The sequence below is a fragment of the Macrobrachium nipponense genome, chromosome 4 (genome assembly GCF_015104395.2).
Source record: "Macrobrachium nipponense isolate FS-2020 chromosome 4, ASM1510439v2, whole genome shotgun sequence".
Classification (NCBI taxonomy): domain Eukaryota; kingdom Metazoa; phylum Arthropoda; class Malacostraca; order Decapoda; family Palaemonidae; genus Macrobrachium; species Macrobrachium nipponense.
This window is the reverse complement of record NC_061100.1, coordinates 94509413-94536912: the sequence shown is the minus strand read 5'-3', so window position 1 is coordinate 94536912 and position 27500 is coordinate 94509413. Positions and strand designations below refer to the sequence as shown.

Sequence of the window (27500 nt, the reverse complement as noted above, 5' to 3'; positions counted from 1 at the left end):
TTCTTTTATTCATCTTCTTCGCATATGAGTATAATAGTTTTTGGGGTTTTGCTTGATATTTAATAGGGTTTTTTCTTCAATTCCCTTGTTTTTCATTTTCTTTTGATTGTATAATCTTTTGTTCTGCATTTTTCTATACTTACTTTTTAGTTCTATAACTTTCCATGCATTTTTTTCTTTTGCAAGACCTTTTTTCCACTTTCTGATTTTCTGGAACAAGATCCTTCTGTCTCTTGGTATGCATGAATGATGTTTACTTTTCTTCTTCGGTATATATTTATCCACTATTTTCTCTAATATTTTATATAATATCTCCGTATTTACCCTTATGTCATCGCTTACGAAAATGTTATCCCAATCTTTGTTTAATTCTTCATTTATTTCTGACCATTTTATATTTTTTACTGTAGAAGTTGTATTTTCCATATCCTTCCCACTTATCATTTCTTGCTTATCTCTGTTTTCACTTGCTTTGAATGAACTGTTAATTCTATGACATTATGGTCTGAAATACTCGCATTATAAACTATTATTTCTTTAACATAATTCACCTCGTTCACAAATACTAGGTCTAAAGTATTTTCCTTTCTTGTTGGCAGGTGATTTATTTGTTGAATGTTGTATTCTAGTAGCATATCTAATAGCTTTTCGAATTGCCTCTTATCTTCTGCACTACTATTACTCCCTTTTTTATATGTATAAGTACTCCACAAATCTCCTATTCGTTTCTTTCCATTCTAACGAAAGGAAAGTTGAAGTCACCAAGATATAGTAATAGTCCCCAGTCCTTGTGATTTCTACATATATCATCCAATTTTTCAATTATTAAGTCAAACTCTTTAGTATTAGGAGGTCTATATATTACTATGTTCATTAATTTTTCAGATTCAAATTCTACCGCTATTAGTTTCACATTCTGAGTTACTATATTTCTCATATATTTTTCCTTGTTTTTTGTCTTTCCCATATATTGCGGTTCCCCCTTGATTCCTATTTTTTCTATCTGATCTATAAGTTTGGAACCCTTTTATTTGATCATCATTCCCAGTCTCTTGGATACCAGGTTTCACTTATATTCATTATATCTATTTTCTTTTTCAATTTGGGTTAGTTCTTCTAAGTACTCTATTTTTCTTTTTGAGTTACTCGTAACTAAACCCTGCGCATTCATCACTATGATGGTTTGCGTGGTCTCCTTCATTTAATATTGGTAGTAATAAGGATTTTCCCCATGTCTCTTTCCTGTTTCTGGTATGTTGTTCTTTTTTTCATTTCCAGAAATTCTGACATTAAAAAATCCAACTTTTCCATAATATTTGATCTTCCTTCATCATAATTATTCATTTTGTGTCTGAATCTGCAATTTTCTCCGTTTCTGCAATATCCTCTTGCATAATAAATACAGTTATTATCCCTTGAGGTAGAATTTTGGAGCTGATGCATTGAAATTTTTTTGCTGACATCTCTGCATATCTCATTGGTGGTTTGCTTTTCTCTTTTACCTGATATTCTTGATTTCTCTCTTTATTTGTTTCTTTCTTATTTTGGATTTTATTACTTGGTTGGTTATTTATTTGATTATGATTCATGGCTACAGGGTGCATATATATGCATTTTTTTGTCGAACTTACATCCTTTTCCTTCTTTTAGGTTTTTGCATATTTTTGGATGCAGATCTCTGCAATCATCCCCATATCCATCTAGGTATGCACATTTACCATATATTTCATAGTTGTGACATACCTTAGGATGTTTGTAGTAACATCTTTCTCCAAATCTGCAATTCCCTCTTTTCAAAAGGTTGCAGATTTTGTCTTTCTTGTCTATTTTTTCCTCTTTCCCGTCATTGTGTAGATCTGGGTAGAGCCTCTTCGGGATTTGCTTTTCTGTTGCCATATCGTAATTTATTTCTTCGTAGGTATGCTGCTTTATTGCCTCATATGTAGTATCAATGAGTATCTCTGCATCCATACTTTTATCTTGTTCTTTGTTTTCCTTATTTTTTTCTGTCATTTCATTTTTGTTTACTTCTCTTTCCGTTTTTTTCCTCTTCTTCTTCTTCTTCTCTTCTTCTTCCTCTTCCTCCTTCTTCTTCATCCTCAACTATTTGTACATTCAATCTTGATTTAATAACATTGTCTATCCATGAAAGTATACATGTTGAACAAAAAATTTTTGTATCTTTTCTCATATCTTGTATTACCTCAGCACACTGTGGATGGGTCGGAATGTTGCATGCAGCACATTTTCTGATTAGGTTTTGTGGATTGACTATGCTATACCAAACCTTACACAGTTTGCATGCTTTTGGCATTCTTTTTCTAATGCGTCAATTAGGATATTCACAAGATTCACCTTATTCATTTTCTTTGTCGGAATATGTTGGTTTATGTATATTTTCTTTATGAGTCTCTTGACCACTTGGATTTTATTTGGAACTTCTTCAATTATTTTCAAGATGTTTTCATTAGATTTGTTCCAGTTTGAAGGATTATATCCTTCTAATATATCTATGAATGCTTTTGTATCTTTTTGGTTAGGACTGTTGCTGATTTCATAGATGAGAAATGCCAGTTCCCTTCCTGCTACCTCATCGTATTGCGAATCTGCTAAACACGCTAAATTACGCCATCTCTTCCCGCAGTTGGAACTTACTGCCATCTTGTTCTGATTTACAGTATTACACTTGATAAACTAACTTAGAAGACGCTTTATCCTACTTATTTTTTTTTTTCACACTAATCTTATCACCGATAGTTCACGAACACTTCTAGATATTTCTCAAATTCTAGTCGTATGTTAAACTTGTGATATCTGTTGATTAATCTGATTTCACGCGGGAACGTCTCACCAAGCAAGATGGCTACTACAGAGAGAGAGAGAGAGAGACAGAGAGACAGAGACAGAGAGACAGAGAGACAGAGAGAGAGACAGACAGACAGAGACAGAGAGACAGAGACAGAGACAGATACAGAGAAAGAAATAATAACTATATACACGTGGGATTAATTTTTTATTAGTTGTTCATTTATTTTAAGGTCCTTCATAACATCTTACAAAATATATGGGTCCAAATGGTACATTCCCAGACTAAGATTTAGGTTTTTTTGTTTTTATTAGTGATTTGTATAATAGCCGATTCCAGTAAACTTCTTGAAACATAATCATTAGATCTAGCAATTACAGAGGTATCACCCCAATTAATACAATGAGATTTTTCACTCAGATGGATAAACAGTGCATTTGAAGTCTGGGCTGTTCTAACTGAATACATATGCTGCTTAATACGTACACATAAATTTTTACTTGACTGACCAACGTAAAACGATGGGCAATCCTTACAAAGAATTTTGTAAATGATGTTGTTATTTGTTACGGGACCATTCTTAATAAGCATATCTTTAATGGTATTGTTATAAGAGAACACATACATTAACATTAAACAATTTAATATTGATTTTTATGGTTTCAAATCCACGAAAATAAGGTAAGCTAAGTACATTTTTAGGCATTTCTTTTTCATTAATAGCAACACTATAAAACTTTTTGTGAGCTTTTTGATTACATAAATCAATTAAATGAGGTGGGTAGCAGAGATCGTTTCCTATCTTTTTTATGTATTCTATTTCTTGGTCCATATATTGTGGACTCGTGATACACAAGCGCATAGGAACATAGAATAAAAATTTGAAATTTTAAATATTACGATGGTGCCAGAATAAAAATGTACATATGTTAAATTATTTGTGGGTTTTCTATAAATACTGAATTTGCATTGGAAAGACTCTCTATGTATTAATACATCTAGGAAAGGGATGACATTGTTATTTTCAATTTCAACAGTGAATTTTATGGATGGGACTAAATTATTCAATTTAGACAGTAAATCATTTACATCGATACCACCAGGTAAGACTTCTAAGATATCATCGACATATCAGTACCATTTTAAGGGGATAAGTGTGATATTCGGGAGGTGTTGTCTCTCAAAAAATTCCATATATAAGTTTGAAAGGAGAGGTGATAAAGGGTTACCCATGGCCATACCAAATATTTGTTGGTAATATTCTCCATTAAAGATAAATCATCAATCACAAATACATAACTTAATTAAGGAAATTATGTGACTAAAAGACATAGGCAATTCATGCAGTACAAGTTCATTATTTAAATATTCTAGTACAGAGTCAATAGGGACTTTTGTAAACAAAGAACATACACCAAAACTGACAAAAATATCGCTAGGGTTTAGTACAATGTTATTTAATTTTTCCACAAGGTCAAGAGAATTCCGGATGTGTGAATTAGATACAGTTCCTAGTAGCGGGGATAACAGTTTAGTAAGATATTTAGATATTTTTATAAGCAATTGATCCTATTGATCCTACAGTACTAATTGGGCGCATAGGTTTGTTTTCCTTATAGTTTTTGACTAGGCCATATAAACTAAGGTAATGAGGGACACTTTACAGTTAACTTACACAAAAGTTCTTTTTTATCTTTAAGAATTTCTTTGATATTGATATTAAAGTTTTTTATTACCTGGTCCAACGGATTTTTTGCGAGTTTTTTGTAAGTTATTTCATCCTCTAGTGATACCTCGGTAATTGCTAGATCTAATGATTATGTTTCAAGAAATTTACTGGAATCGGCAATTATACAAATCACTAATAAAAACAACCTAAATCTTAGTCTGGGAATGTACCATTTGAACCCATATATTTGTAAGATGTTTATGAAGGACCTTAAAATAAATGAACAACTAATAAATTAGTCCCACATGTATATAGTATTTCTTTCTCTCTGTCTGTCTGTCTGTCTGTCTGTCTGTCTCTCTCTCTCTCTCTCTCTCTCTCTCTCTGGTTCGATATTTTCTCTCCCTCTTTCTCTTGCTCGATATATATATATTTAAATTTTCTTTCGTCTTTTCATTAATAATAATTTTTTTGGGAAAATTCGTGTAAAAATTCATGATATTAAATTGTATATGCTCCCGTGTTTTTTCAAAATGTACTGTTTTCTGGGAGAAATCACTTGTTTACTGCATGTATCCTTCAAGGTGTGGCTACCCTCAGGCGGCTCCTCCTTTCTGTAGAGTGAAAATCGCCCTTAATGCTTGCTAATCTTGTAGTGTCAGTTTGTATATTAAGCTTTCTTTTGACTATGTTGTTCTCTGTAAAATCAGTTTGCCTCAGTAAAGGGTCCGAACAGGACCGAAAGTACTTGCCTATCTCGCTTTTTCATTTTTTCCTTCGTGGCAAAAAAAACTTTATATATATATATATATATATATATATATATATATATATATATATATAGTATATATATATATATATTACTTTTTAGTTTCTGCGACTCATCTTTTGTCCTTCTTTCTCTGTGTGATGTGTCTTTCTTCACATTTATTCTATTATTACCTTTTTAACACATTTTCTTTCTAAGTTCATTCTTCTTCGTTTTTTAGTTTTTTTTATATAGTTTTTACTTTTTTAGTTTCTTGCGACTTATCTCTTGCCTTCCTTTCTCTGCGTGATGTATCTTTCTTCATTTTTATTCTATTATTTCCTTTTTAACTCATATCGAGTCATTATCCTTGCATCGGGACTTACATAGTTCATTCATCTTCGTTTTTTTTTTTTTTTTTTTTTTTTTTTTTTAGTTTCTTGCGACTTATCTCTTGCCTTCATTTCTTTGTGTGAAGTGTCATTCTTCATTTTTAGTCTATTATTTTCTTTTAACTCATATAATTATTCATTAGATAGATTTATAGTCATTATCCTTGCATCGGCACTTCCTGTTCCTTCGTCTTCGTTTCTGAACTTTTTTTTTATATATTTTTGTTTAGTTTCTTGCGACTTATCTCTTCTCTTCCTTTTTCCGTGTGATGTGTCTTTCTTCTCTGCTATTCTTTTTCCTGTAAATAAAAAGTTTTATAAGGAATTATTATCTCATATTTAGCTTTTTAATTCACTCTCGCATAACTCATTGTTTCGAAAGTTTCAAGATCTTCGACTGTCTAGCAAAATGCGCATGCAATGGTTCTTCCTTCTTCAGGAATAGGAATTTTGATTGGTCTCGATGTAAAGTAATTACCGATTCCCTGTTTTCATAAAATCTTTCTTTTCGTGTCTTTTTATTTATTTTTTCGTTTAGCTCGTTTCATTTTCAGTTTGAATTGTGAACGCCATATTCTTTGGAAGCTTGAATAGCAGTATTATTCTTATAGATTTTTAGCTATTTAGTGCTTATTAATTGGCTAATTTTATATTCCATTCTCTAATAACTTCTCTCCTTTCTGTTACTTCCTCTCTCTCTCTCTCTCTCTCTCTCTCTCTCTCTCTCTCTCTCTCTCTCTCTCTCTCTCTCTCTCCCACGCACCTATATTAGATATAACACAACGATGTTCACGCAACCATTTTGATAAAGGAAAGGGATATACTAAGTCTATTCAGCATAGTACTAATAGTAACGGTGTATTACGACTTCGAGCGAACTTTTTCATTATTATTAATTATTGTTGTTGTTGTTAACTAATCAAAATATGCTCTCATTCTTATGGGAAAACCTGACAGTGTACTATAGATTACGTGTGTCTTTTGTTTTCTTTTTTACTTCTCTCAATTTTCTTCGATTTTATCTTTTCTTTCTCATTTCCGTCTTAGTCCTTCTCGTTATTAGAAGCTATACATTAGCAAGATAAGAGTCCTTTCCATTTTTAATAATAATAATAATAAAAATAATAATAATAATAATCCACGTTGGAAATACGATCTCTTATATTAGTACTATATCAACAAAGTATATTATTTACAAAAATCTACCAAATTCTCACCGTTGTGGTGAAGATGTTTTGGCGCCATTGAAACCGCCGCCCCCCTCTCACCGCAACAAACCCCGGCCCCCTCCCACCTCTACCATCTACTTTCCCGCCACAAGAGCAGATCGATGCAGTTGGCGCCAATGATGTCTAAGCGAATGGTGACCTATTTAAAGAGATAATATAGGCATATATGGAGAATATATAGGGATGCATAGGGGAATACATGCATTCAGAAGGAATTATAGAGAAGATCTATCATCTCGTGTGCATGGTTGAAGAATATCGTGTTGTTGACATACCTATAGGCCTAGCACAAGCAACCTTTTTGTTGAACATTTCTCTCTCTCATTTCAAGGACGCACATACACACACACACACACTCTCTCTCTCTCACACACACATACACGTACGCACATATATAAAAATGGATGTATGTATGTGCTATGTGTGTATGTTCCAACATAACTCTGAAACGCATGTAGCAATTTCAAGCAAACTTGGTATATTTACGACTTACTATCTCGAATAGAATACTGAGTAGGTAAGACATCACTAGCACCAAAGGGGGTGAGGTGGAGAGGGGATTCCATGAGACAGGGCCATGGCTCTGCCCATAGACTTAGTAACTGAATAAAATCTATGGGTTTATCGGTTCACCGACTTTTGAGCGCAAGACAATGAGCGCCGACAATAGTTAACAACGCTGTGTATTTGTTGTTTGACTATTATAATTGTTTGGTTATTATCGTTAAAACCAGTCGATACATTTTTCAGAATCTGTGAGTTTAAGAAAAGGTAAATTAGTTTTGATTTATTTCGGTTCAGAGAGCCCACGAGATGGAGAAAATAACATCGTCCAAAGGAAAACAAAATATATTAAACGAAGGGTATTGTTACAGACTCGACAGAGTGCTTAAGAGTGGCAAAGAGTCATGGCGTTGTGTAAATGGAAAGTGCAAAGGAAGGATACGTGTTTTTGGAGGTGAATGCACATTTGCCAGTGATCACGATCATGTACAAGATCCTGCAAAGTCGGCGGCTAGCTTTTCAATGATGCGGCTTCGCGAAAGGGCAGCAGCATCTGATGCACCAATTAAGGCGAATCATTCAGGAGACCCAAATTAATTTGCATCCTGAGGTAGTCGCTGTTCTTCCTAAGTTTCATTCCCTTCAGCGGACAGTACAAACAACGGAAGTGCAAGGGATTACCTATCCCGGCTCCAAGTAACGTAGGGGAAATAGATATACCACAAGAACTTGCTTACACGTATGCTGGTGAAAATTTTCTTGCATATGACTCCGGTAGTGATGACCCGGATCGTTATTTTATATTTGCCACTCCTGATAATTTGAGATTGATGAAAGAAAATAAGCACTGGATGGGAGATGGGACTTTCAAAATAGCTCCTCAGTTATTTTATCAGCTATATGTGATTCATATCCTATATAAAAGAAGCGTCCTTCCAATGGTATACATTCTCTTTCAGAGAAAGTCAGAGGAAGCATATAGCCGTGCTCTGATAAGACTTCTTTTCATGGATAATGAGATTGCTCCATCTTCCATTTTGTGTAGGGTTGCCAGACGTCCCGATTTTGCGGGACATGTCCCGAATTTGATCATTTTGTCCTGAGTCCCGGATAGACCCTCCCGGGACGGCCTTTTGTCCCGGATTTCGTTCATCATAAAAAAAAATAAAAAGTAATAATGAAATAGACTAATAATAAATGAATAAATCAAATAAAGAACATTACATTATAAAATAAATTAAGTGAAGGTTTTCAGTTGAAATTATATTGATGAAAATACAATTTGAATAACCCAACGAATCAACGATGCTGCTAAAAGTTACGTGACGACTGACGCAGTCAATCGCGTTTGCAACTTGTTCCGTTGCTTGGCGAGTTGCACTCCTGCATCAGTACTGCATTAGCCTCTCATTCAAGTGTGTGTGCCGTTACTGTTTGCTACGGCCTACCTTTTTCATCTTTAAAACAAGATGTCAAAACTTAAATGTAAGTTTCGAGATGAATATTCCAGCGAATGGACATTTATCAAACAAGGCAGGAATTGTTATGAAGCAAACTGTCGATTATGCCATTGCAATTTCACTATTGAAACATGGTGGGAAGAATGATATCAAGAGGCACATAGACAAAGCACAAACAAAACGTTTCCTCCACTTCCAAAGATGATAAAATGAAAAATTTCTTGATCAAGAAAAACACAGATGAAGAAACTAAGATAATAGCAGCAGAAGTTGCCATGGCCTTTCATACTGTTTGCCATAATCAGTCCTTCAGTTCAAATGATTGCACGAATGTACTACTGCCAACAGTATTTCCTGATTCCAAAATTGCAAGCAAATTTTCTAGTGCTAGGACAAAATTTTCTGCAATAATTAAAAACGTTCTGGCTCCACATAGCATTGCCGAAGTTGTTAAAGATACAAATAATTCTTCTTTTTATAGTATATCTACAGATGCAAGTAACCATAATGCTGAGAAAATATTTCAGTTGATTGTACAATATTTTTCACGGAAGAATGGCTTGCAGATAAAATTATTGCGAGTAAAATCCCTTCCAATGAGACCTCGGAAACAATTTCAAACTTCTGCAGAGAGAGCCTCATCGAATTAGGACTGGATGTTAAAAAATGTGTAGCTTTTGGTGGCGATAACACTAATACTGATTTTGGTGGACGTTTACGTAAAGGCACAAATAATGTCTTTTCGAAAGTCAAGGAAAGCATGAATGACTCGATGGAAGGTGTAGGATGCCCAGCCCATATTCTCCACAATGCTGCACATACCGCTGCCAATGTCTTGTCTATTGCTATTGATGTTGAAGTAATCGTTGTTAAAGTGTTTTCATACTTTAGTATTTACACTGTTCGAACTGAGAAACTGAAAGAATTCTGCGACTTTGTTGGTGTTCAATATGCATCAATTCTTTCTCATTCTAAAACTCGTTGGCTTTCTTTAATGAGGGCAGTTGAGAGAATTCTAAAATTATTTGAAGCACTGAAATCTTTCTTTGCTTCTGAAGAAAAAGCTCCTCAAATTCTTTTAGATTTTTGTAACGATCCACTGAGCGAAGCCAACCCTACCCATATTTTGTTCACAGTCTTTGAGTATGTATTTAGCAGCAGGATATGAAGATTGAAAAGACGAGCTAACAGCATTATTTGAAAGTGCTTGGCTGTTTAAAAGAAATAGTTGCTTTAATAAAGGCAAGAATGGATGAAAAATTTATTCCTCTTAGTGTTAAAACGGTGCCTTAAAGATGATGAATTCACATCTCAAGAGATGAAAAAATTCCTACTTGAGGTGGATAACTACTACGTCACTTGCCATGACTATCTTAAGAAATGGGCTTCATCGTTAGAAAGTTTTGATATCTTTTCATGGATGTTATTAGATACACTTCCAGCATGGGAACAAATACAATCGTCTTGTCGTAGTGTTAAAAAACAAAGGTGTAAACATGACGACAACGTCCTTTTCTGTCAGTGGTCAACATTTAAAATACTCCTTGATAAACAAATGCAGAGTAAACCTGAAGAATGGTTGACCAAGATGTGTCATGAAAAATGGCTTTCTATCCTACAGCAGTTCGACTTCGAAGAACAGTATTCTGAGATATTAATTTGTGTCAATATTTGTTTAGTATACCTGCGCATAATGCAAATGTTGAGCCGTGTTCTTTTACTATGATGAGTGCTCAGTGGACTGACGAGAGGAATAAATTGGATGTGACAACTATAGAGGCTATTTTACAGTGTAAGTGGAACATAAATTGTCAATGCAAAGAATTTTACTGGCAGTATTAGGAAATATGGAACTTCTAAAGAAAGCAAAATCATCTGAGAAATACAGATAAAATAAGAAGTTTCGAATTTTCATTATTTTCTGTGCATACAATTTTCTTATTTTCATTTATCTTCAGTTTTCATATGAAAAAGATACTTTGGTATCTTAATTATTTTGTAATGATTACAAATTTTCTGGGATTAGTTTCCGTTTCTTCTCAGTTTCTTTATTGTAATTTGCATTAATATTAGTTTAACAATTTTTTTTTTCTTATATCCTATTAAAATACTTGCTTGATGTTTTTCACTGCGTCTGTATCTATTTATATGATGTTTATCTGGGATGTCTATGTATTAGAGAGATTTTAAGAATGTCCCGGATTGCTTATCTTGAAATCTGGCAACCCTAATTTTGTGTGACTACGAGAAAGCATTTCATAAATCTTTTCTTTCTGTCTTCAGAAATGCTGATGTCTTTGGGTGTTTCTTCCATTTATCCCAAGCCGTTTGGAGAAAAATTCAGGATTTAGGTTTGACTAATTTATACTGTACCAGGGAAGAAATACGGCAATACTAAAAATTGCTAGTGGCCTTGGCATTCGTTCCTCCCAATGATATAATAAATGTATTTGAATCTTTACATGATGTAATTCCTGACGAGCTAAATGAGTTAGTCTTTTACTTTGACGACACTTGGATAGGAAGACCTTGCAGGAGAGGAAGAAGAAGAGATGCTTTGTTTCCTCCAAGCGTCTGGAGTGTGTAGAACGTGTTGTCAGTGAACATCCGCGTACAAATAATTCGTTAGAAGGGTGGCATCGGGCAATGCAGATGTCAATAGGGCATATGCATCCTACAATTTACAAATTCATTGAAACTTTAAAGAGTTGAACAAAACCATACATCAAATAAAGTTTTCAGAATAGATACTGGGTCAGCCCATGTAGAAAAAATGGAAAGCAAAAGTAAATATGTAAAGTTAATAAGGCTATATCAAAAATTGTTAGCGAATATTCTACAAGAGACCGAGTAGAATATCTTCGTTCAATATCTTTAATAATTAGCTTGCTGAAGTACAAATTTAGTTTTATAAACTGTTTTTAGGTATTTCATGGTATATACATGCATTGAATAAATATTTAGCTTTCACTTTCTGTTTTTTTTTACATTATTTCTGTAATAAACTGTTTTGATATATTTTAAAGTATTTTACGTGTAATAAATAAAAATCTAAGCCGTCATATTTCTGTTTTTTACATGATTTTGTTTATATATAATTTACATGTCATAAAAAATAAAGATTAAAACTAATTTTGTTTCCTTTTATAAACTGTTTTGAGATAATTTAAAGTATTTACGTGTAATAAATAAAAATTTTTGGCGCCCAAATGTTACTGCGCTCAATTGTCTTGCACTCAATTGTCGGTGCTCATTTGTTGGCGCTCATTTGTCTTGCGCTCAAAAGTCGCCTCACTGGGTTTATCATATCTCATTTCGGTACCAGGAAAAGGTAGGCACTGGTACATAGGGCTTGGGCGTGGGAAGGAGGGTGACATGTAAAAATGACTGAAAACGACAGATATTACTGTCTAATCTATAGTTTTTGAGGTCGCTGGGATGAATAGTGACCTTACCGATGCCCTTTAAGTCCGAGTTCAGCCCTGATAGGAATAGGGGATGAGAAGGGGTAAAAGATGGGCATTGTAAATGAAGCAACTATTAGTATCTTAACAGGAAATAGAGAGAAAGAGAGAGAAAATGATGTCTACCGCCAGATTCCCCATATCTCTGGACCTGCCTTTTCCGGAATCTCACTTTTCTAGTGAGTGGTGACCTAAATAGAGATTGTAGAGATGATATCGGGTTATATATAGGATATACAGGAGTATATATACTACCTAGTCCTAGCACAATTAAGCAACCTTCTATTTAACGTAAATTAATTCTCTCTCTCTCTCTCTCTCATTTAAAGGACACACACATGCCGTTTGCCATTGCAACCATCGGGCACATTATGTAGTTGATATGGCTGGCAACGCTCAAATACTTCTGAAGTGATTCTTCAATAATAAATTATGTATCTTCGACTGTATATAGGTTGAACTGGTAGTACATTCATACTTCCCCCCCCCCCCCACCCCCCCCCCCCCCCCCCCCGCCCCAACAAATAATTTCACCGCTGGGTTTGAACTTAACTTGATTTCAGAATTATGTTGTAATGTTACGTAACCCAGCAGGAACCTGCAACGCTTGGCAAGATTTCGAACCGTAGTACCTTGCGTCTATAACTTTCGCTCTTCCTCCTCGTCCGGGCAGCGAACGAATTCGTGGGAACATTTATGGAGCCTCGCAATTCGGAGAATTATATAATCATCATCTCCAGCAGAGATTCCCAGTATTGGCGCGGGAGTACACATTCCTAAAAGCATTCCTGGCAGCCATGAATGAATCCAATGGTCGTGAAATACAATTGACAAAAACCAAGAATTCGAGAGCGTTATTAATCTTTTAAAATATAGCATGTATCTAAATGTGAACGATCCTTTGAGTTATGCGAATTCATAGAATGATATAGTCACGTGAATGAAGGTCATGAGTGCCGTGGGTCTATAGAAAGCGACGTTCAGATCCTTTAGAAATTATAGGGAAGACGTCTTTAGAGTCTTGGGCCCTGTCGGCCTCCGGATCTATCAGCCGGAACGCAGTTAGTGATTCATCTCTTCGTATATTCCTACTCCCAGCATCGAAATAATGGATCTATATTGTTTAATGAATTTACATTTATAGTAGCATGATACGCCCTTTCATGAATTTATCTGCGAATGCCCCCTTTTTTTGCAAAAATAACAATATATTCTGGCGGGCATTGACTCTTTCGGACACGGGGATAGGCGAACTGTGAAACGTTGCCAGGAGTGCTTCATACCTGTGGCATGTTTTTCTGTGATAATGCAAGACCTTTTTTTTAAATTTTGAAACGTACGGACATAGATACGCAGAATAATACATTGTTATTTTCAACTACCCTTGTTAGTTTCACTTCCCCAGCGTATAAAATCGAAGTGAAACGGCCACTGTCAACTTAAGATTATCAACCGTTGGCAAGTTACTCTCATCGTGACGTGTTATGTATGAATTCTTCAAACTTTGATACGGCGATGAAATCGCCCTTGACGACGGCGTATGAAATAGCCGCCCTTTGACTCGAAACCTGTAGAAACATCCCGAATGTCTAGGAAAAGGGAAGGGACAGGGATTATACACCTAAAATAGCAAGTAGCGGGCCGTTTGTCAAAAAGTTATATACTACGCGCGGTAGTAGTAGCCAAGCGCCCGAGGGTGCCGTCCGGAGCGGGGATCTAGTATAGTGGTTGTTGCCGTTCGTCGCGATATATCCCCACACACTTCGGCGGGAGTTATACTTAATTCGCCCCTGCAGAAAGCGCAGTGAGACTTCTCGAAGGAGGACCCTCATCCTTACAGAAATGGTGATTCCTATATTCTTGACCTGCGGGCCAAATGAAGTCCTCGTTGTGTCTGGTGAGTATTGATTACAACTCTGCTAAATTTTTAGGGAAGGACCGGTGGTGGGTGGGTGGTTCCTCTGTGGCGAGGTCGCCCGCCGGAGTATATGTCATACATACACTCGCTCGCAATCTGCGAGATCCGTTGGCATCATCTTGGCTTCGGAGGAATGTTAACACGGGCAGGTCGATATCTGCTGGAGTACCCAAGGGCAGCAGCCCCGTCGGGTTAATGTCCTCGGAACTGTGATCATCATTATTAGCCTAATGCGAAAATAAACAATTCATGACTATTTGGGTTATTGTTGTTTTATGTTATTGAAATTCAGACTTTACTACCAAAATACCTGTATTGGTTCCTTTTCATGCATTTTCACGTATGATTTCGTAATTGGCTGAATAATACTTTGTCTAATTCTAAAGCTATAAGGTGATACGCTACAGGACTACTATATTTATTATCTAATGAATGATAGAGGACAAGTGTTTAGAAAAAGAGCGAAGAAGAATTAATTGTTAATTGCATAATTATCTACATTTCTAATGGTGTATGCTTTGGCAATTTAATATTTATATAGTTCACATATATACCTATAATGTATACACACACACACACACACACACATATATATATATATATATATATATATATATATATATATATATATATATGTGTGTGTGTGTGTGTGTGTGTGTGTGTGTGTGTGTGTGTGTGTGTGTGTAAATATAATCCTACAGTTTACTCCCTTCTGCAGCCACGTATTTAGAGCTTAATTTTTTAAAACAAGAATGAGATTTTCAAATTAATGTCTTAACTACGACAGTAATCAGTTTACCCTCCCGTGAAAAAAAAAATACGTAGCCTACCTACACCGTAACAGGAAACATGTTTATGCATGCAAAAATATGTGTTTGCCTTCTCGTTATAATTAGGCCTATACCCATAGCTTATAACGTCCTAATGTAACTTTGGATCATGTTTTATTTATATAAAATGTAACTGAATATATTTATATGCGCGATAGAACGAATTTCCTTCATTTACCCTATATCCGCCGATGTTGCATGGGTGTGGTACTGTGGTTTTTGGCCTCTCGTAGCATGAGTGAGCTACATAAGTGTTTCACAGTTCCCCCTATAGCGTAGACACGAAGTTGATTACTCTAATAATGAATTCATTTGTAGAATAGTAACGTCCACCTGTTATGGTTCGTGCACACGTATGTTAACGTATTTATTTCCCTACTTACTGATTATTTCCATCAGTTAAATGGATTATTTGGTAAGTAACTTAGAAGAACATTTACTTTAACGTTCGTGCTGAGTACTACGGTATGATATGGCCTCGTGTGTGTATGTGTTGCGACTATACAACCCATGCTATAGTTAGCCAATAGACGTGACGTCATAATCTGCCAATGCATACGCCGTGAAGGTTAATCATAAGCGTAATTCAATCTGTATATCCTTCGGAGGGAGTATATAACTATAGCGCCAACATAGTTGTATGGTCTAGACTCTAGAGAGTATAGCGTATGTTCAGTCACGGGCTCAGCCATGTGGTCTTCGCGGACACGCCCCATCGTTGGCGTGAGTTGCCAAGTATGTTTACGGATCACTTTCCTCCTTTTTTACTAATTTATTTATTACAGTTTTCCTGTTTACTGAAATTATTTGGTGAATTAAAGTTGAGTGTATAATTATCATTGATAGAATCTCTCCTTGCGACGTCAATGGACCGGAAATATGTAATTAAGAGAGGAATTTATGGGAGAATTCGGCAGTGTCAGTGTTGGCTCGCTAAACTAGGTTAGCACTTATAAAAAATGTTCCTAATTTAAGAAAAAATCTATTAATCGCCTACTGTATTTCGTAATGTGGAGAATACATCGGTACTCTAATTATTAATGCTTAATGATACGTTGCGAACTCTAGTATTATAACTTGCAATTCAGACTAAAGTATCACTTAAAGAAATAGACAAATAGGGGATAGCGTTATATTACTTACCCGTATGGTTTGTGAACCTATGCCTTGACTGTTGGTTGGAGTAAACTGATAGTATAATTTTAGGTTTAAAGAATGCTGTAACCATTGAAATTAGTTATATATTATAGTAGTTTGTGTTTCATACAACGATCGTTTGCACGTTAACTTAGGTCTAAGAAAGTACTTTAAAAAAATTATTTTTTTTGTCTGTTCTTGTCTTTCATTAGTCTATATTTATAGGTATAGGCTCATTAAGAAAAACAGCTGCTCTCGCAGTCTTCTGCAATAAAATAGCATAGATATCTAGGAGAGAGAGAGAGAGAGAGAGAGAGAGAGAGAGAGAGAGAGAGAGAGAGAGAGAGAGAGAGAGAGAGAAATTCTCGTGTTTCAATAGTCTGTCTTCGATAGGGGTATAACTGATTTCAAAATCCAACTTTTATATCAGTTTACAGTTGAGAGAGAGAGAGAGAGAGAGAGAGAGAGAGAGAGAGAGAGAGAGAGAGAGAGAGAGAGAGAGAGAGAGAGAGAGAGTTGGGCCTTTGCAACCTTTGCAAGAGGAATGATAGTTACTTATAAGTACTACTGTGTGCCTTATAAAGGGGTTGATTAAAATGAGCACTTACGTCATACACATAAATTTATCTCCAGCACAATTGTGCTCATTCAGAAGACGTTGAGAGAGAGAGAGAGAGAGAGAGAGAGAGAGAGAGGCATGAAAAGAAGCGAGCAGAGTTTCAGATTAATGTTGTAAACTCATGGTTGACTCTTAGAATACTGGTGCTGCTTGTCTTAAGTGTTATCTCTGGTCCGAAGACTTGTTATCTCAACTGAGGATCAGAAACTCGCTTATCATATTTTCGAGAGAAATGAGGCCATTAGATTTTTTTTTCCTTTTTACAAGGTCGCACCATTTTTTTTATTTGTGAGGTTTGAGATGTTTATTAAAAGTATCTATTACGCAAGTTACATATATAGACTATACATACGTACATTCTCTCTCTCTCTCTCTCTCTCTCTCTCTCTCTGTGTGTGTGTGTGTGTGTGTGTGTGTGCAGAAGTATAGTATTTATATTTTCGTTAATCTTCTTATCTTTATATATTTATTTGTTTTCTGGAGTTGAATCCAATTCCCTAGGCTGATGTATCTCTTATTTATTTATTTTGTATTCTAATTCCCTGGACACTGTTTCCCTCTCATTCTGTGGTAGTTTTCTTAGAAATGAATTAGCCGGTTTGGCATCTTAACGGATACGTCCATATTGTGAGAAATAACAAGAATAATAATAAAAATATAATGGGTGTGGTTTCCGTTAAGCCATTTTGAGCTGGAGAAGTATAGCTATAGTTGATACAATGACCTCAAGTTTAAATGATACTACATTTTTTGATTAAGTTACCTCTAAGTCTAAGCCATTCATATCTCTCAGCCAAACTTAGCACATTATAGCGGACATTATTGGCGATACAATTGAAACTATGCACGCTTCTTTTTAAAAAATAATATATATAGGTTTTGCATCAATATAAGGAAACTTCTACACGGTGTAGAGTTTAGTAGAAGATGCTAAAGAAGATATCACAACATGCTCCCTTGGGGAACACCTTCCTAGGGTGGAAGTAGGTGCCGAATAACTCTGATAAAGGGCCACCCTGTGACTCTGACCTTTGTTGTTTTTAAGCGCCTCAATGGTGTGATCGGTATGGACTTGACCTGCCACCTCGGTGGCCGCGAGTTCGATTCTGGGGCATTCCATTGAGGAGTGAGAGATGTATATTTCTGGTGATAGAAGTTCACTCTCGACGTGGTTCGTCAGTCACGTAAAGCCGTTGATCCCGTTGCTGAATAACCACTGGTTCCTTGCAACGTAAAAACACCATACATACATATTGACCTATGTTGACCCCTGGTGTTGAGGAGCATCTTGCACGAAAATCTGGCGAAGAAGAATGAAAAGAGAGCGATGACTAAGAGGCGGCCTTAATGATGTAGTAATCTCTAGACCATGATTTTTAAATTTTCCTTTTGTTGATGTCCTATTGCCCTTGCGTTCTCCCCATAGATCTCTCGTTCAGTCTTAGGCCTAGTTGATGAATGTCCATTAAAGTTTATATTATTGCATTATTATCTGCTCTTATAATATTAATAACGATAAGTCTTGATTTGAGTAATAGCAACACACCCGTGCTCGGTATGACAGCCATGGGAATCGAGCTACTTTTTTTACTTCTACAATACCAGGTGGCAAATTTTTGCACCAATCAACTGTAGGCCTACTTTTGTTTTTCCATGCTATAGATGTCAAATGGAAGCCATGCACGTCCATGGTATTGTTGACGCCTTAAGGAAAGTGCAAGAATTTATTTGTCTAAAAAAGAAAGAAAAAAAAAAAAAAGACCTATAGGCCCATAGTAATCGAGAGCACCACATGGCAGATGTTGCACCAGGCAATTAGGCGTAATATTGTTTTTCCATTCTGGTGTCAAATCGAAGTCATATCCGGCCATTTTTTCGTGATACGGTTTGAAGGAAATGCTAGACTTTAGTTGTAACTTAAAAAAAGAAGAAATAATGGACTCCTAGACCCATATAGTCAACTGGAGCACACTTGGTCAAGTTTACACCAATCAGCTAGGCCTAATATTGTTTATTCCATGCTTTTTTTTTTCTTTAATCGTGACCAAACCAAAGGAAGACTTAGTAGTGACATCTTGACCCATAGTTTAGTGGCAAGATGCCAAACCTCTCTCTCTCTCTCTCTCTCTCTCTCTCTCTCTCTCTCTCTCTCTCTCTCTCTCTCTCTCTCCTTCTGGGCAACCTGAACATTGGCTGATACTTATCGCATAACCAGGTGCGTCTAAATATATCTTTTGCTGATTAACGTCTATTTTTGCCTGTACGTTGACCCAGTTTTCTTTCGTATATTTGTTTGCCTTTTCCTCACGACTTTTAAGTATATTGTAAAACTTACTTAAGCTGTAGATACAAAGATATGCAAATAATAATAAAATAATAATAATGATAATAATAATTGCAGAAGATACAGACAAAACTTTTAAAGTACTATGCAGCGACCTATCGTCTTTTAGCTGCAACCCCTTTCATTCCTTTTGCTGTACCTCCATTCATATTCTAATGTACGACTCTCCACTCTCTCCTATCAATTGGTTTTACCTCCTGTTACGCCTTTCAAACCTATCTACTCTCAGTTTCCCTTTCAGTGCTGATTGACCTCATCATAGGAGGTCGCAGCGCTTGGCCTTAGGCCTAAGTTGCATCTAACATTCCAATGCGGTTGTATTTGTCATAGAGAGAGAGAGAGAGAGACCCGTATCATCTCCGTAGCAGAGCAGAGATCAATAGGCAGGAATGCTCTTAATCAACTGGAGTGATGGCGTTCGAACTTTATGTAATATATATATATATATATATATATATATATATATATATATATATATATATATATATATATATATATATATATATATTATATGTGTGTGTGTGTGTGTGTCTAGTTGCGCTTTTATAGGCCTGATAACGTTTTTTCTTAAAAACGAAATGCTCTCGTAAGAAAAACAAATGTGGAGACCTCAGTTACTGAGATGGATATACTACAGTATACTTTGCAATTGACTGAGGCTGAAGCCTCGTAGTACTATTGCAGCTTCAGTTCTTGCAATACAGAGTTGAACTGTGCACGCAAAATATTTTCCTTCCAAAATTACCCAAAATCCCAATTCAAGATACTTTGTGTTCAATAACAGCATGTAAATAAACGAAAAAAAAAAAAATATTACCCAAAAATTACAATTCACGATACTTTGTGTTCAATAACATCATGGAAAAAAAGTTATAAAAAATTACGCAAAATCACAATTCACGATCCTTTGTGTCCATAAAAGCATGAAAAAGTTATATAAAAATGTACCCAAAAAACTCAATTCACGATACTTTTTATAAAATAACACCATGAAAAATAAGTCATAAAAAAATTTACCAGGGACATCGATTTCAAAAAAAAAAAAAAAAAAAAAAGGCTGAAACAAATGAAGGCGATAACAATAAAAAGTCCTCCCCAGTGATTTTCACGGTCGTTGTTTTAGTACCGAAATGAATAGAGCCATGTTTATGCTGGTTGCTCTTACCACTCTCTCTCTCTCTCTCTCTCTCTCTCTCTCTCTCTCTCTCTCTCTCTCTCTCTCTCTGATTGATATTTTCACTTTTGAAAGTAGTACCTCTTTTCCTCTTGTTTAATTATTATTAATGTTTTCCATCCAAAACTCTCTCTCTCTCTCTCGTTACTTTTACGTTGGTTTTCTCTCTCATTACTCTAAATTTTAAGTCTCTCTCTCTCTCTCTCTCTCTCTCTCTCTCTCTCTCTCTCTCTCTCTCTCTCTCTCTCCTAGGAATCTATGTTATTTCCGAAGTTCCTACAACGGTCATTAACCCATAATTTATATGAATAGCTATAAAAGCATTCACTTATTAAATGTAAAAAAAAAAATCTAAAAAACTACTGAGACTAGAAGGCTGCAAATTGATATGCTGATCATCCACCCTCCAGTCATCAAACAGACCAAATTGCAGCCCTCTAGCCTCAATAGTTTTTATTTTATTGAAGGTCAAAGTTTGTCGTATTAGTATACCAACCTCTTAAGTGGAATATGGGAGTGTGAATGAGATGTATGTCAGTATATGAAGAACTGTTTATTCACTTATTATTCTTCTTGATTTATTATTATTATTATCACCACAGGCATCTTGTTTTTAAGAGAGAGAGAGAGAGAGAGAGAGAGAGAGAGATGCCACCTTGAATTATTATTGTATAATTCTTCATTTTACAGTTACTACACCTATTTCTCAGTCATGTATTCTCAATTATTGTACTGCTTAACTATATTATGTTTTTGTTTTCAAAAAGAAAAAAAATATATACATATGGTACATACACTTTTTTTAACTGCAATTTTCAATACTGGTTTAAATAAGGTATAAACGTTTGATTAAATATTTGGGCAACATGAATCAATGAATTTGCATAAACTCTAATAGAGAGAGAGAGAGAGAGAGAGAGAGAGAGAGAGAGAGAGAGAGAGAGAGAGAGAGAGAGAGAGGTGTATTGGCTATTGGCAGTTTAGTGTTGTTGGTTACCATTGAGTATATCAATAGTACACAATCAATACTACCTGGTAAACTACCAGTGTTGCCACTTAATATTTATTCATTCTGATTTTTCATGTTTCTGATAAAGCGAATGTCATTACATTGATGGAAACGACTAAAATAACACTTTATTATTTATGCAACTTTGAAATTTATCTTGTCAGTTTGTGTATAATATTTTGTGTGGGTACAGACGGTAATGAGAGGGATGCATATATGTTCATTGAGCGATTGAATTTCCCACATTATCTCGCAGTTAGCTTATCTACTTCTTATTTCTCTTTAGAGGTTTCATTAACGAGTGTGATGACCACCTCTTAGTGTTCCGCAGTATCTGTGAGTGATCATGATGAGCCTACAGTTGCAGACCAAATTGGTTACCGCGGCTTTGGCCGGGGTGTGTATATATGTTCATTGACCACATCCTAATCCATTTTTCGTTTTGCATTGCAGCTAACTGATCTAGTTGTTTCTCTTGTGATTACAGTGTTCCCCTCGTATTCGCGAGGGATGCGTACTTGACCCCTCTCCCCCAACAAACAGCTAGAATCTGGGAATAGTTGAAACCCCTATAAAAGCACTCAAAACTGCCTATTTTGTTAGTTAAAACTCATGAAAAACCCACTAAAATGTTTATACCTTTTTTATAGTGGTTTTATCACTTAAAGTGCAGTTTATGATGAAATTGATAAACAAAAAGCAGGAATTTATGGATATTTCTCATAGAAAAATACTGCAAATATGCAAACTTCCTGCGAATAATAGGTAGGTATGGTCCATAGAGAAATCTACGAATGCTGAGAACACGAATAAGGGGGGTCCACTGTACCATCTTTTTTTGTTCAAACAGTATTCTCGAATGATAATGGTACTCTAATAGTAATGAATGTTTCCTCTTAAATGCAGGCGTTGGGTATGACAAGCCGGCCATGATAGTTGGTGGGCGGGTCGTCGCTTTCACTTGTTTCCAACGATGGCGAAGGTAAGGCCAGAGAAAGAGTCTTTCATATAAATGTAGGCTTAGTAAGATGTGATGTACTAGGCCTAGACTTCAGTCAGAGGATATAGTATATATATATATATATATATATATATATATATTATATAATATATATATTATATATATATATTATATATATATATATATATATATTTATATATATATATATAATAGGATCTTTGTGTGAATCCAAGTTTAGTGAGGAACCATATGCTCCCCTTTAGGGATGTGGTGCTGTCAGAATCGTTGACTGAAAAAATTGACAAATATCTGTTGAATCTTGAGTCATTTCTCATTTGTTATAGGAAGTGCAACTCCTAAGCTGAGTTGTAGATGAAGGAGAATGAATGATAACGTATAAGTGACAATGAATAATAATAAGAATGTGAATGTTGTGCAATGCAATCAGAACCTGGCAAGTTCAAGCAGTGGCACAATTCTCTGTGTAGATTTTAATAACTTATTAAAATTGTTATCCATTTGTTAATTTTTTATTAAGTTTCAACCAACTGATTTTTTCAAGTATTTCTTATTATTTCCTGTTACTTCTTTCAAATAAATACCATAATATGCTTTGGAAGCTTGACTTTCAAGTCAGTGGCCCCTGCAATGGGCTTGTTCCATATGAATAGGGGTCTTCATCATGTGTATATAATAATAATAATAATAATAATAATAATAATAATAATAACAACAACAATATTGATGATAATTCTGAAAGGATTTGTTTGATCATTTTCAGACTCTCCCTCAATGTAATGGCCCTAACTGTGGAGTCTCCGGATGTATACACTATGAAAGGTGTACCACTGAAAGTGACTGGCATTGCACAGGTAAGTCTCTCTCTCTCTCTCTCTCTCCTCTCTCTCTCTCTCTCTCTCATCTCTCTCTCTCTCTCTCTCTCTCTCTCACACACACACACACAAATATATATATATATATATATATATATATATATATATATATATATATATATATATATATACAGGGGGTCCCCTTGTTCTTTTAACTGAGCACCCTTCTTGTCCCCACCAGGTCAAGATCAACAGCAGCGTTCCAGAGGTTCTAGAGCTGGCTTGCGAGAACTTCCTGGGCAAGAGGCAGGAAGATTTGGAAGACCTCATTACATCTACCCTGGAAGGACACCAGAGGGGCATCATTGGCACTATGTCTGTGGAGGTATTGGAGCTTTCCTTCCCTTGTTGTTGTTGTTATTATATTATTATTGCTGAGAAATTCACAATCTAATGAAGAATAGTTTGTGTTATAAAAATCCACAATTATGTATGTGGTAAACTATATTGCTAAGTAAAATGCAAAAGCAATATCGTAGTATAGTTTAATACCACATAGTAATTGTGGATTATTATTATTATTACTTTTTATAACTACTGTTTGATTGCAGTTTATTTACCTTATTATTATTACTTTAGGGCAAAGTTTGTTTTCATTATTATTATTATTATTATTATTATTATTATTATTATTATTATTATTATTATTATTATTATTATTATTATTATTATTATTATATTTAAGTAAAAAATTTATTTGCATTATGATTAATATGTGAGTACTAAGTTCAAAATGTATCATTATTGATACTACTTAAAGATGAAATATATGTACTGGTTGCTTTAAATTTTGAGTATGTTAAATTCATTTCGCTTTCTTGGTTGAGTCACCACATAAATATATTCTTGAAATTTTGTGCAAAACAGTTTTATTCTTGTAACTTCTATACTTTAAATTTCATTTAGAATAAATTTAGTCTATTTTCATCACTGAAGGTTCTTTGCAGTATCCCTTCGGCCCCTAGCTGCAACCCCTTTCATTCATTTTACTGTACCTCCTTTCATATTCTTTCTTCCAACTTACTTTCCATCCTCTTCTTACACTATTTAATAGTGCAGCCACGAGGTTTTCCTCCTGTTGCGATCTAAAAAAACTCAATGACATCATCATAGGTCTCAACATCTGGCCTCCGGCTTAAATTGTGTCTATCTATCTACTGTGTTTGTAGTGTTATTTACTTGGAATATAAATGCCATTTTGGTATTTTCAAAACGTCAAATTCGTTATAAGTGCTTACTTATTGCAGGATATATACAAAGACAGGAAGCTCTTTAACACAAGAGTCTTCGATTCTGCGTCGAAGGACCTTTGCACTCTAGGACTCCAGCTTCTGTCTTACACTATCAAGAATATCTGGGATGAAAATGTAAGACGCCTAATGTATTGTATGATGATTTGTAGAGTTTTAGCATGTTTCTAGCATAGCTGAAACTGACTTTTAAGTCCATGTCAGTTTTTCTGTCTAACTTAATGCTTTTTTTTTAATGATTAATTGAGACAGGTCCTCTTTTTTTATTTTCTAATCGTACTGCATTTTATACTTACTTGAAATAACACTGACAGTGTTGTTTACGCTTTTAGTGAAGTTTGCCCCATCATTTTCTGATTCATGGAATTTTGGCTACTTACTGTCTAATCCTTTGGCAAATCACATCTGTCGCAGACAGGGTGACCAGACGTCCCGTATTTGACGGGATTGTCCCATATTTATGACATTTGTCCCGTGTCCCGTATCGACCCTCCCTGGGGCGCTTTTTGTCCCGTATTTTCAATATTTGAAAAAAAAATTACAATATACTAGTGATATTTTGCAAAATATGGGGTAAAGGCGGCCGCCCAAAACTGGCAACAGTGCAGTGGGCAGAGAACGAACAAATGTCTTTGCATTTGATTTTTTAAACATAAGGCAGCATGTCCGACAAAAAATGCAACAAAAAAGTGAATAGAAAATATGTACTTTTAGACCAGAGTGGCAAAATTACAGTGATTTAAAGCAATGGCTCGTCCCCCAAAACAACAACAAAAGCGGAGCATACTGCAAAATATGCTCGAAGAATTTTAGCATTATGCTCGGTGGACTGAGGGATGTGCGACAGCATGGATCAACACCAGCACAGATCAACAAGCAGCCTCAGCTGCAGCAGTGTTTGGAATGAGATCATTATTCCCAGCAAAAAATTCTACAGAGACAGAAAAGGTATGATGTGTGTATATATGTATATTATATATATATATATATAGATATATATAGATATATATATACTATATATATATATATATATATATATATATATATATATATATATATATATATATATATATATATATATATATATATATATATATATATATATATATATATATATATGTATATGACCTGATCTCGGTCATTTGCGGGTTCGGGATATGAAGGAAAAAAACAGGAGAGAGATAAGTTTACGTGCATGCAATGGAGGTCATGCAAAAATAATAATCGAGGGAACGTTTAACACAGGTGTATTCTTTTTAGCTACACAGGTGGCCTTTACTTGTAAGTATTACGTTAACTATGCCAGTGCACAACCGGACGGCAGGTTAGACTGTTATCGACACTCATGACGATACACGTCCTTGTGTGACGGCTGACGGGAACGGGACTGCGGGCACTCCGGCACTGGGCACTCTGTGCTGTATGGGACCCGCTAACGAACTCCTCTGACCGATGGTGTGGCCTGTTTCAAATGCCCCCTTTCAGATGGCATCGTTATGCAAGAAGCTGATTGGTTATTCTGGCTCCTTAGACACAAGGGCCAATCACAAAGGGATATAGAGATACGTGGCACTCTTTTGAACTGCCAAGCCACGCCAACTTTTAACGTCTTTGGCGGTCGACTTGTGTTGTTACACACACACACAGTATCACTTATAATGGTTTCACGGGACTTAAGAATATCACGGAAAAGGCATATTCAAACTGTATTGAATCAGCTCATCACTCCCTCCCTAGTTCTTGCGTCCCGCAGGACATACACTGATCTTATGATTTGCGCATTGTTGTTGTTCTTTGAGTGCCACACCGCCTTTGAGTGCCGTACCATCCAGTTTGTGCAAAATTTAAAACTATTAGGGTAGGGCCATTTGGCGTGTTACAAACATAAGTTACAACAAATGAGTCTCACGCCTCACAATGTGTCATACAGAAAAACAAATTTTGGTTCACATTCATTGATATCAATAAAAAAAAATGGATAGTCATAGCTCCAGCTCGAAACAGCTAAATTCATAAACAAAAATTCACAAAACATGAGTCAAAAATGAAACGTTACTCATAAGAAATTTGGTAAAAGCATAAGAAAACTTACTGAGTTCCTTCTGCAACACAATAAAAAAAAAATAAATAAATAAAAATTCAAAGATTACTCACAAAAATAACTTTTTTTTTTTTTTCAAAATAACTACACACTCCCACATCATTGATGGAAGATCATAAATTTCTGACAAAGCATACACAGCATTGACAATGATATGAAATTTTGGACACAGCATAATTGCCATCAATAGAAATGAATAAAAATGAGATACATTGCAATAAGATGTTTAATACGACTTGAAATGCAATAAAATTAATAATGCAATAAAAAATAATACAATTATGAATACATAGACTCACTCATTATATGCTTGGAACTGTAACAGAATGTTTTAAAAATTAGATAGACATCAATTTCTCAGCAATAACTGACATGAAACAAAAGTGCACAAGCATGTTTTTATGATATTCTCTGTTCACTTTGTGACGGACACATTTATTCATGACTCGCACTGGTATGCTACGCAAGGCAACTAGTCGCACTTACAAATTATGTGGATGGTTTGCTTTATCGAAGAGGGAGGAACGGTGGCACAACAAGTTACTCTTTTCTTTTTTCTTTCTTTCTTTCTTTTATTAAGCATTTATCTCCTGCATGTTCAAAACACTGTGACTTGTCAGTCAACTCCCTTACACACTAGCAAACCCACACACACTCATCACATGCACAACCCCATGGCACTCGCTCAGCAATTTCACACAACAGCTTACTCACTTGCCTCTGTTTTCTGTGCAATTCACCCACAGGTGTAACTGAAACATTTAACTGTAAGCGTCGCAGTTCCTCTCTCTCTTTGGCTCGTGCGTTACAGTATACTCTTGGGAAGATCTGCTACTCTCAATACTTTTTTTTTATATGATCAATCCCCACAATGCAAACTCTAACAGTTGTTCGATCCTACGATCTTGTTGAGAAACTAACATTCTGAAGGGCATACCAATATCAGGGATAAAAATACAGTTTGTTCTCACTTCATCATCAAATTTAAAAAT

The 27500-nt window shown here is 35.3% G+C and overlaps 2 protein-coding genes across 2 annotated transcripts in view; both read left to right on the top strand.

Moving 5' to 3' along the window:
* LOC135211034 (elongator complex protein 3) overlaps window positions 1-27500 on the top strand; it is a 146227-nt gene that overhangs the window by 29940 nt on the left and 88787 nt on the right. The gene's annotated exons all lie outside the window — the stretch shown is intronic.
* Window positions 13934-27500, top strand: part of LOC135211032 (flotillin-1-like) — a 39310-nt gene continuing 25743 nt past the window's right edge. Inside the window, exons 1-5 of the mRNA XM_064244066.1 lie at window positions 13934-14169; window positions 22210-22285; window positions 23046-23136; window positions 23339-23482; window positions 24405-24524. Of these exons, the coding sequence (XP_064100136.1) occupies window positions 14115-14169; window positions 22210-22285; window positions 23046-23136; window positions 23339-23482; window positions 24405-24524 (486 nt within the window). The 5' untranslated portion in view covers window positions 13934-14114. The remainder of the gene's footprint in view (window positions 14170-22209; window positions 22286-23045; window positions 23137-23338; window positions 23483-24404; window positions 24525-27500) is intronic.